Here is a 12,016-nt window from a genome sequence, read left to right on the forward strand (position 1 = left end):
TGTGAAAGAAACTGGTTACCACCTTGAACGGCTCTATTGGAAGACTTGGGTGATTTGCAAGCCATTAGCTGCCAAAGTCAAAAGAATAGCCTGTTAAGGTATAATAAAATGAGGTCTGAGTTTAATTTAAAACATGTATTCTATTTACTGTGTGCCATTTTTATTTCTGTTTATAAAAGCACTCTTCTCTCTCTTTAGGATATTTATATTTTCCTATACTTGATTATAAGCTATATTTAAAAAATATCTCATTTAATACCTGTATTACTCTGTTCTTTGGGACCAGAACATTTTGCTTTAGTCAGAAAATATAATTGCATCAGTCAGATGATCACTGTCATCATCTCTGTCAAGCTGTTTTGATTCAGAAGCTCTTTACTTACAAGGCCCTTAATGGTTTAGTTCCTAACTAGTCTTCCGTCACGCTACAATCCATCACGCTCCATAAGTCACAAAACTGTGGACTTTGGTATTACCTATGATAGCAAAGTCCACTAAAGGAGGTCTTTTTCACATTTGGCTCCCAAACTCTGGGATAGCCTTCCTAATAACATTCAGGGTTCAGACACACTCTATCTTGTTTAAATCTAGATTAAAGACATCTCTTTGGACAAGCATTCAAATGATGCATCTCATAATCTTGCACTGCAGTTATATCTGATCAAATGCACATCATTATTCCATGGGTTAAACAAATAGTTTTTGCTTGGTCGAAACAGCAGCTACGCTAATTATGTCTCTATTTGTTTGTCTGATTCTGCCAAGGGATTGACATCCAGTGGTAACTAGGAATTACACAAGGTTCAGGATCCAGCCCTTAAAAAGACCCGAGAATTAACTCAATTTTGCCATACATTTCTGTTGAGACAGAAAAAAAGTAAATAAGGAATAACAATATACAAATTTACAATTGTATGTGCAGGTATATTCCAATTTATATCAGTCATTTGGTCTTTTTTGATTATTGTCCTGTTTTATTTAGGCATTATTGCAAATTTCATCTGGATGTGCCAAGACACCATGATACAGCAGAAATCTGATTTATTATAAATATATATATATATATATATATATATATATATATATATATATATATATATATATATAAATATTGTAGAAACATAATTTTCTGTAAAGTTGCTTTGTAACGATTTGTATTGTAAAAAGCGCTATACAAACAAACTTGAATTGAATTGAATTATGGCAGTGTTTTCCAGACCAGGAGTACAGCCAGGATTTTAACAAATAGACACAGAATCATTTAAATTCACTACAGTCAGGAAATTCAGCAAATTAAATTGATAAACTATCCAAAATTGACGTTCAGCAGCAAACTACAAAATCAATTGAGCCAGCATTTATTTATGTTATACACAGAAATAATGTTTTATGTAGAACGCAGAGGTTCAAAGCACTATGGGGCGCACTAGACAGCTTCGTCATTTTCCGTCAACTTTCGGCTCGTTGTTGCAGTGAATGATGTCACCGTCTCGCGCAACTCCAGTGCGTTCCATTCGATCGCTCGCGCTACGCTGCTATTTCATTCGTTGAGGTCGCCACCCGTTCTCACACAGCTCCAGAAAAACAGAGCAAATCCTTCGGCAAGGTATGATATTATACAACATCTCAGTTTTACAGTTGTGTATTTTTTTTTTTTTACAAAGAAAACACAATACCTTGACGTGTTAGTTCAAAACTAAGGGAATGCTTGGGTTTATGTCGCGCTTTCTATGCCGAGGGCCGTGCTGGGCGTTTCAACGACCATTTTCATCAGTTTAACAATATACAGAACAGTACGCCTCTCTCATTTTACTAAAAATTTACTGTTATTACATTGTTATGCCAATATCATGAATTAAATACGTTTTCAGACAAGCTTTTCATTGCCCTGCCCAAAGAAGTCGTTAGCTGCAGAGAGCTAAGTTAACCTATATTCACGGCTAGATTATGAACTAAACATGCGCGGATACAGAAAGTTGTGCGGGATTCATTTAAATCAGGTTTATAGGGAAGGCATCAGTACTTGCAGATAAATCAGCAATCTCCAATTCCAAATGCTCTGCCAAAAAAAAAAAAAAAGAAAGAAATTAGTTTAAACGGTGTGCCTTGTTCTGTCGATTCAGAATACACAATTTGTGTGTTTGCATTGGTTTAATGTTAATTTATGCATTTAGGCTGTTGAGGATCCACCCAGCGCCTGTTTCTCTCTTGGTCTGTCATTGGATTAATTCTCTGAACTGAGGCCTGGGCTTTTGCTTGGCTTTTATTGTTTACTGATGGTCTTCTTAAATCTACAGTGTTTATTATAAACATAGCTTTGAGTTTTGGTTAGATAATGGTTTATTCCTATAACGCGTCAATGTTGGAAAACCTCTGGTATAACAATGTTTGGACTGTTATTATAATAAAATATATGCTGTATAAACTCTTTGAAGGTGGGTCTTAAATATTTTATTAATAATTCAGTTGCACTTTTCTGGCTAAACTGTGTAATGGTTGGGGTGTTATGTTGTCACTATATTATGTTCTGTACTGCACTTAAGTTCTGGCTTATGCAAAGTGTTTAAAAAAATACCTGCAAGATTTTAACGCTTTGCACCATTGCTTTTTGAAGCTGGCATAGAGTTTTCTACAGTGAAGCAGTGACTTAATATGCACGCCCACTTGCTGAAATGCCAACAGCCCTGCTGAGCAAATAAAAAAGCTCCTGAAGTCAAAAAGATGAATGTTTTTGTGTTTAGACATTAGCATGCATTGCAAATAAACTGCAATATTCATACTGGGCCCCTTATTCATTATAATTTGTAGAGACAGTCATTTGTTTGATATTAAAATCAGATTGATATATTGAAACCAGACCTGCTGATAATAAATTAAGGACAAAGCTTGCAAAAATAATAAATAAATGTAATTATAGGAAAATAAAGGAATAAATGACCTGCTCAAACAAATACAATACATTTTTTTTTTATAAATTTAGTTCTGGAAAATTATTAGTAATTGGCACCAGAGATGAAAATAAATTTGCAACCATTTAGCGTAATTTCAATGGCATAAATAACACCAGTAGTCATACTAATGTATGTATATTAATAATAGTTTTTTTAAAAATGTTTAATGGTTTATTATTTGTTCTAAAAAGCAGTAAACCAGTAGTTCAAATGTTCTGAATGTTACATAAAATGTTATGTTCTTAAAATCAGACACTAATCAGAAACTAATCTCTATGAGACCTAAAAGCCATATCTCTAATAATATGACTTTTCCAGTTACATATTTAGTTGCCCTTAATCAGCAACTTGAGGCCTATTTTCAGATCTGGTGCCTCTGTGCAACTGCGCATTATGAAATAACCTTGCACTGCCTCTCATATCAGCATCTGGAATTTAACACTTTTGTTGGTCTCTTTACAACAGTGTACACAGTCTAGTGTGTTTCGGAAACAAATACATCAATGTTCATTGTTCTCCTCATCCTGTTTCTTCAAAGGCTGATGGCATGCATTCTGAAATGTTTGAGAATCTTTCAAAGGGTGTGGTCTTCTTTCTCATAACGTAACTCATAACATGCAGGGTCTTCGTAAGGGAGGGTGGGGGTTTCCTTTGGGACATGTTGCCGTTGTGCAGCTGTGTAACTATTTTAGTAGACCCCTCCCAAGCGTCAGGGTCCCCTCTTTTGTTTTGCAGTTAGTTTTTGCATATAAATAAGGCAAGTAGCTGCTTAAATCAACCATATTTTAGAAATATTCTTGGTTCAAGCTGTTGCAACAATCCTGATGTTGAAATTAGTTGGTGCAGGTCATTATGGTGCTACTGAAATAAACAAACAAAACAACTCCTGATTATTGAATTCATAGCAGCCCTGTGTCTATAATGACGCAGATATTATTCAGAGACCAGTTACTGTTGCCTTAGGTTGATGCCTTGTAATGCTGATAGAAAACAGTCCAAAGGCTGTGTGTTGTGCCATTGTCTGTTCTGGTTTCACATTGCATCCTGGTGTAACACAAACCTGCCTGAAGTGGTCTACTTTATTTACCAGGCTCTAAGGGACACCCTTATTTTGCATTCAGGTCTATTCTGTCACTTTGACATGTATCATTCAGATGGTCTCTTTCCTGTGGTCTGTGTTGTGCTATTGCTTGAGCCGATGTAATACTGCATGCTCTACCCTGGCTCAAAAAGGCCTGAATTTAACCAGACCTTGATTGTATTAAATGGTTTATGTCAGGGCTGCACGATAATGGTTAACCATATAATCATAATTATTTTCCTCAAAAATGATTGTGATTTTTAATCATGACTGTTCTTATTTGAGATTTTAGTTGTTTTTACATTTGATAAGAATTATTGCACATAATTCCAGAAAATGTTAACATATACACAGTACCTTTACCATTTTTTCCTGAATTATTATATTTATCATATGTACATTAACACACTGAATAAATTATGAACTGGTAAAACCTTTTTTAAAAAGGTTAAAAGGGTGAAATTCCTAATATTAACTTTAATAAAACCAAATGATATTATGGCATTTATATTACAACATCAAAGTATTTGTATTTTAGCAAAGGGATTGCATAGCTGCATTTATTCTGCAACCACATTCACAAACAATGTAGTCAAGAGATTCATATTTGGATTTAATACAGTTCAAAATTTGTAGGTTTGCATCAAATGGCACTTCGGCCTCTTTAAGGAACACAGACTGGCTGTATGCCACTTCTGTTTGAGAAGAATTTCTAGAAGGTACATTTTTTTTAGGAAAAATAAATCCAGCTGTCCAATATTGCAGATGTTCATGATTGATTAATTGAGAGGAGCAGAAATCATGATTAAAATACTATTAATCATGCAGCCCTAGTTTTAACCAATAATGTTGTTTTACATTACGCCTTGGAGCCACCCCTGCGACACCTGTTACCATGTCCAAGTTTCTTAAACCCAAACTGAAGGTAAAATATGTGAGTTTGTGTGTGTATCTGCCCTGGTTTGCTGTGTAGTAGCAATGAGAAGATAAACTGAAATTTGTCAATGTAGGAAGGGGGAAAAACAGTTTGAAGTGTTTTTCTCCTTATTCTCTGGAAAAGAGAGACGCATGGGCTGGGCTCTACCTTGGCTATCGCCCCACACAGGCCTGTCACTGCAGCGCTGATGCTTTTGTCTGCACTGCAGCGAGAGGCAGAGGAGATTGTTAGACAAATGCAGTCAAAGAGAGGTTTTGTTTTCTGCATACTCATGCACTCATCATCATCTTAAGAAGCATCATCGCACTTACCTGAACTGAATGTAAGTGGTTGGATATGTGACAGGAGGATATTTTTGAGGTCTGTGGATGCTCTTTTATATATAATGCATGGAAATGCTGGTTTATATTTCAGATTTTGTGTGTTTGTTGCATGGTTTGTGTGGGTGTGTTCTGCATGATGAAGCATAGTTGATATGCTGCCATGGATTAAGTCATATAAAATCTGACTGAGTGTGATGTTTTGATCCATGGCAGCTGTGATGGGAGAACCTTTTTTCCCTGCAGCAGACTATAATCATAAATATTGCATTTTTTAAGATGGACCCAATTTCAGTGCATTGTCATTCTCAAGGTTAATTTAGCTTTCAACTCTTATTCAATAAAGTCGTTTTTAACAGGATATGCTTTAAAGGTTTAGTCAACTCAAAAATGAAAAGTAACTTACCTTTCAGTCGTTCAAGATATAGATGAGTTTGTTTCTTCATCAGAACAGATTTGAAGAAATTCAGCATCACATCACCTGCTCACCATGTGAATGGGTACCATCATAATGACAGTCATAATGAACTGAAAAAAAATATTGTAGTAGTTATAATAGTTCGTAATAAATTTCCCAAGATGTTCTTTTTATTTGTTTTGTTTTTTACTTCAAACCACTACATCTGGGTAAAATACGAGTCCTCCATCCATAATATTGGTTTCTCCAGTGTGAAGGTAATCTTGTCTGAATCAGGAGATAAATATGTACAGATCAAGCACCGTTTATATGTGAAAACAGTCCAAAACAGTTCTAAACAAATATGTTGGTGGATTTTGATCCCTGGAGGAAGTGTTGTTATGGATTATGGATTGGTAAATTCCTGAGAAGCAATGGTTAACAGTAAAAATATAAGAAATGTACTTCTTACAAACAAACACATTTTAATTTCACAAGATGTTAATTGATGGACTGCAGTCATGTGGATTACTTGTAGATTGTTGTGATGTTATTATCGGATTTTTGTGAGTTTAAATTCTCATTCTGACGGCATCCATTTACTGCAGATAATGCATTGTTGAGCAAGTGATGTAATGCTAAATTCTTTAAGTGTAAGGGTTCAAATAATATATAGGCGCTTTTATCTGTATCTGTATCGCTGTTATTTCAGCTTTTTGGTCTCTTCAAACAGCTACTATTAGCCAAGCTAAATCCTTGTAGACAACCCACCCATTTCCTCTAAATTCCTTAGGCCTCCATCCGCCCATTCAGACGTCAGCTTCTCTCGGATACAGCTGTGTTACCATGGAAACTTCCAGGCTTTCAGTTCTCAGTATTCCCAGCTTGATAGTGGGAGTGCATTTAATAAGTGCTTCACTTGAGCTGAACACTGATGTTTGGAGTATGGTATCCATGTTATGAAAAATGAACACTTGAGGAAATAGGTGTCTTATTGCATCACTTCATTTTTCATGTCACCTGTGATCTGATAAGAATCTGATCTCTTTAGCAATGCAGCTTCATGATTGACTCACTTTCATGTTCTAGTTTTCCTGGTTGGTTCTTTTTCACACAGATGTCTTCTGAATACTGCTTTGAAAATCTGTGTCACCTTCAGGCTTGTGGTTAATTTCCTAGATCTTCTCCAAGAGAATCTTACGAATGTCTGTCAGGACAACCATATTTTCAGGGTAAAGCGCGAATAGGAGCCTTGATGCTATTAGAGAGTCCTGACTGACCTGATTGACCATTGACCACAAAGCAGTATTGTATCCAGTGTCAACAAATACTGATATATTATTTTAAATCACTATTATATATAACAAATGCAATTCCAATATATTGTAAATTTCCAAAAGTTGGTTCATTTATGTTTTTATTTGTTTATTCCGTTGACTTCTCTTCCTTTTTTGGTTTGTGGTCTGTGGTTTTGACCATAATGGTTTTTAGTGTGACTATAACATGATGGTTGGTTTTACTGAGTGTTTTTTTTATTACACAAACCTCAAGAGCATAAAATGGTTTTCAGCATGTCATATCTTAAAGCTCTTGTAATGGTTACCTGTTCATAAATCATAAATGGCCACTGTATTGCAGCAGGGCGAGAGGTTGGACTTTGCCTGTGTCATCATGTGTTGGGAATGTGAGAGACAGTTACTGAAGCACTCTGCTCAATGAACAAGCGTGTGGGGAAAAGAAGGGAACATTCCAGAGTGCCACTGGACTGCTGTATTCATTTGGATTTAGAAGCAGCAGACAAATGATAGAGAGGAACAGGGAGGGAGAAGAACGTGTGAGTTTGTGTTATCACTAGTACGCAGTCGCATTTAGAGGTGCTATCTGTTGCTACAGCTGGACTGCAGTGAAACCCTTGTGAACACGTAGCTTTATATTCTGGTGAGTTTTATTACTTTTTTGGGGATTTTCATTTGCGACTCTTTTATTTCATTCTTTAGCATTTTGAAAAACATCACAACCAAGATATTGATAGTTCATGTTTATTAAAGACTCATTATGGGTTGACATCTGCTGACTTTTGATCTGTGTATGGGTGTGGCTTATTGGAATTTTCCCGACGCACATTTGCCAGCTTAATTTAACAGTACAGATGCGTGGTCATGACATCTATCCATGCAGAGCTGTCTGAGTAAAACCAAGCTGAGCTGGTCGAAATCCCCTGTCTGATCTAAGCGGACATTGAGAAGGGATCATTTTGGGAGAGGCAGGGTAGGGGGAAGGGAGGAATGCGTCCAGCTGATCTGGACAAAAACAGGACATATTCACAGTAGAGCACAAGCTGTGCATTAGATCATCAGTCATTCATCACATTTCTCATCTGGATGTTTTATGCTTTTTTAAGAGGTTATGATTGAGTCAAGGACCTCACTAATGGATCAGCCATTAGCTAATCACTTCCTCATCTGCTTTCTCTTTTCCATCCTTCTGTCATTATATCAAGTGGATGTTTTGTACAGGGCTCCTCTCCTGCAGTTAATATCAAACTTCATGAGACTTGTCTCTTTTATATTAAGCATGATATTCTCTTTGCTCTTGTTCCACCATCTTTATTTTATTAATTCTACGTACGTGCATAGAGGGTTATAGTGAAAAGTTGGTAGTTTTGGCCTGCAGAACAAAAGACTGTATTGATCCAGGCTGACAGTGCATTACATGGCTGACTCCATAGTCTGGTCCCTCTTCAAATTGTTAAAGTGCTGTTTTGTTAGTTTTCCTGAGCTTGGATTAGCCTGAACCCTTTTCTAAATGCATCCTATGATGGATTTGCTTCAGCAAATGGAGCACACCATGTGATTGTCAGACCACATTCATATGAAGTCACACAATAATGCTATTGTTGAATAAAATCATAGATATATGTGGTAATTGAATTGGCTTAAAGATTTTATTTAAAAATAAAAGCTTTTTAATGAATGTTTTTAACAAGGGAAAGGTTTTACAGTTTCTGTTAAATATTAAACCATAATGTAGTTTTGGATATAGTTAAGGCTGGAATACACTACATGATTTTGGCACCAATTTAAAGTCTGGACTAAGCAACACTGTAGCTGCTGGAGGTCATTGCTAATCTGAAGGTTTTGGGTAGTTAGAGTTTAAAGATTTCACAGAAAATCACGTAGTGTATGATGGGCACAGACTCATTTTTTAGGTTTAGACTTCAATTCCACACAGTTGAAGGATATCAAACATGTCTGATATTTTGAGCTTTGTCTTGTGTCTCCTATAAACAAGGTGCATGTTTTTGGTAGTGTCTTTTGTTTGGAACAACAGGAAGAGAAGAGTATAATGCCTAGTGTTTTAAATTCTTACAGTTTTTTTTTTATATTATTATTGTAATTTAAATTACAATATTCTGGTCAAGAAAATAACCTTTATCATTAGACGAATAAATAAATAACAAAATAATCCTCACAAGGGTTAAAAAGTTGCCATGTTAGTTCTAAAACAGATGAAGAATGTTCAGATGTTCACACGTCCGTGTGGAATAGCTCCAGATGTTCACACGCATGTGTGAAGTGAATTATTCTACTCTTTGTTAGCTTTTTATCACCACTTTTGAAGATCATTTTGATTTGAGCCAGATGTGTCTGACTGCATTAACAGGATATTTATTATCCTATCCTTAGACTCTTCTGAAATGGACCAAAAACTTGACCCTGCATTCCTAGAAATCCATTTATTCTGGCGCTCAAAATCAGCAAGCATTTTTGAGAATGCGCTTACTATTCTCCTGACTCAACAGCTTTTGTCTTTATATTACCTGATTACAGTAAACACGACACATAATGGTCTTTATTTACAAGATTAAAGATTTTTTTGAATAATTTGAGTCATTTTTCAGTGTTTCTTCTTATAATGAGAGCAGTTTAGTTTTGTTTCACATCAGAACAATGTTGTTGAGATTAGTCCATCCCCCAACCTCTGACGTTAGCAGTTTTGTGGTGACAACTGTTCTAGAACGGATCAGTTCTGGATCATTAAATGGTACACTATTCGTAGAAAAAGAGCATAACCTCGTCCCCACCACCCTCGAATACAGCTGAAGTCACACAACCCCCTCCCCACTGACAGTATGGGACAGATGCCGTTGGATTGGGGTGAATGTAGCTTTGGATTGATGGGAGTTGTGTTTAGTGTCAGTGGGAGGCTGATGGCAGCACTCTCTTTGTGACGGTTTGCTCAGAAGCGTTAGGAATTTCCGCCGGGCCCCCCATGTGCTCAGCTGTTGGCCATTGCTTATGCTTACTAAGCCTTCATGTGGAAGGACTTGGAAATTTGGAGATTTATTCATTATCTTTTCACCTCTTTTAGAAAATGGATATCAGTGGAGTTAAAGTTCTGGAGTCAGCCGATGACATCCAGGAGCGACGTCAGCAGGTTCTTGACCGGTACCGTCGCTTCAAGGAGCTGTCTGTTGTGCGCAGACAGAAACTCGAGGACTCTTACCGGTTCCAGTTCTTCCGTCGAGATGCAGATGAGCTTGAGAAATGGATCCAAGAGAAGCTACAGATCGCCTCTGATGAGAACTACAAGGACCCCAGTAACTTACAGGTGAGAGTAAAAATTAGCTTCATAAGTGCCTTTTCTGAAATCACATTTAGTTAAAAATGAGCTGTCACCTATGTTCTTGAAGTGACTCCTCCCTTAAGCTGTAAATTCCTCGGCTAGGTCAGTCTGCTGTAATCAGCAGTGAATTACTTTATAGAGTCATCAGATTGTTATAATAGCTGAATTCAGTGAATGAACACATGCATGCAGTGACTTTGGTCACAAGGTTTGTGTTGTGACTTATGACATTTGTTTTGTGACTTGTGTTGTGGTCTTAGAGTTGGAAACTTCTCATGAGTAATGAATTTTCACAATATACAGTGTTTATTAATAAAAATCTGCTCTCATATAGCATTTTCACCCCATCTCTTAGGGAAAGCTCCAGAAACATCAAGCCTTTGAGGCAGAGGTGCAGGCTAACGCTGGGGCCATCATTAAACTGGACGAGACTGGCAATCTCATGATATCTGAGAGCCACTTTGCATCTGAAACCATTCGAGTAAGGTTTTTTATGTTTAATACCACATGCTAGAGTTCCATAATGGAGAAAAGTTACACTTATAGTGTTTTAACTTTATCCTATATGGATCAGTCTTTCACGCCTTACCGGACCGCTCAGCGACCAATAGTAAAAAGTGTCAATTATGGTGCTTTTATTCCAGTAGGTACTTGAGTGCTGTGAAATTTTCATTTGTTGTAGTTTGTTTTACAGTGCATGTACCTTAAAAGAACTGAGTGCTGTGTTCCTTTTCATTCTACCTCAAGTTCCTTATTCGGTGTTTCTATTACAGTCCAAGCTGACTTTGAATAATGTTTTTGTAATGTTTTGATCCTAATTGTCTGTCTTCGTCCCCTCTTAAAATTCAGACCCGTCTAGAGGAACTTCACCGTCTGTGGGACCTGCTGCTGCAGAAGACTAAAGAGAAGGGCGTGCGTCTCCTGCAGGCCCAGAAACTGGTGCAGTACCTTCGTGAGTGTGAGGATGCCCTGGACTGGATCAGTGACAAGGTGAGAAATCATATATTACGCTATATATACGTTGGGCCGATACTCCAGTATAATTCCATCAAGTAGATTTGAAGATACAATAACAACATTTTATTGCAGGAAGCTATTGCCACTTCAGAGGAGCTTGGCCAGGACCTGGAGCATGTGGAGGTTTTGCAGAAGAAGTTTGAAGAATTCCAGACAGACCTGGCGGCCCACGAGGAGCGTGTGAATGAGGTGAACCAGGCAGCCGGTAAGCTAACCCAAGAGAACCATCCCGAGGCTGAGCTCATCCTGAAGAAGCAGGAGGAGGTGAACGCTGCCTGGCAGAGGCTGAAGGGTTTGGCTCAGCAAAGGCAGGGCAAGCTATTTGGAGCTGCTGAGGTGCAGCGTTTCAACCGGTGAGTTATTCAAGACATTTGTAATCACTACTATACAAATTGGTTGGTTTGCATGTGTTTAGTCACTGAAATGTTCTGTTCTGACCTTCAGGGATGTGGATGAGACAATCAGCTGGATTAAGGAGAAGGAGCAACTGATGGCATCTGATGATTTTGGTCGTGACCTTGCCAGCGTTCAAGCCCTGCTCCGGAAACACGAGGGCCTGGAAAGAGATTTGGCAGCCTTGGAGGACAAGGTCAGACACAGCATATCCAACTCTCTTTTTCTGTCCCTCAATACAGACCTGCCCATCACACTTATACACGTATTCTTTTATTGTTTTATTTACGTACA

General features: G+C 37.5%; 1 protein-coding gene across 4 annotated transcripts in view; it reads left to right on the plus strand.

Moving 5' to 3' along the window:
* The first annotated feature begins 4,908 nt into the window (after nt 1–4,908).
* The window catches only part of sptan1 (spectrin alpha, non-erythrocytic 1), a 28,341-nt gene continuing 21,233 nt past the window's right edge, over nt 4,909–12,016 (plus strand). For all 4 annotated transcript variants that reach the window (XM_059526074.1, XM_059526075.1, XM_059526076.1 and 1 more), the window contains exons 1-6: nt 4,909–4,957; nt 10,058–10,297; nt 10,668–10,793; nt 11,162–11,302; nt 11,402–11,682; nt 11,774–11,918. In XM_059526074.1, the coding sequence (XP_059382057.1) occupies nt 4,928–4,957; nt 10,058–10,297; nt 10,668–10,793; nt 11,162–11,302; nt 11,402–11,682; nt 11,774–11,918 (963 nt within the window). In that variant the 5' untranslated portion in view covers nt 4,909–4,927. The remainder of the gene's footprint in view (nt 4,958–10,057; nt 10,298–10,667; nt 10,794–11,161; nt 11,303–11,401; nt 11,683–11,773; nt 11,919–12,016) is intronic.

This window comes from Carassius carassius, chromosome 36 (assembly GCF_963082965.1).
Source record: "Carassius carassius chromosome 36, fCarCar2.1, whole genome shotgun sequence".
NCBI lineage: Eukaryota > Metazoa > Chordata > Actinopteri > Cypriniformes > Cyprinidae > Carassius > Carassius carassius.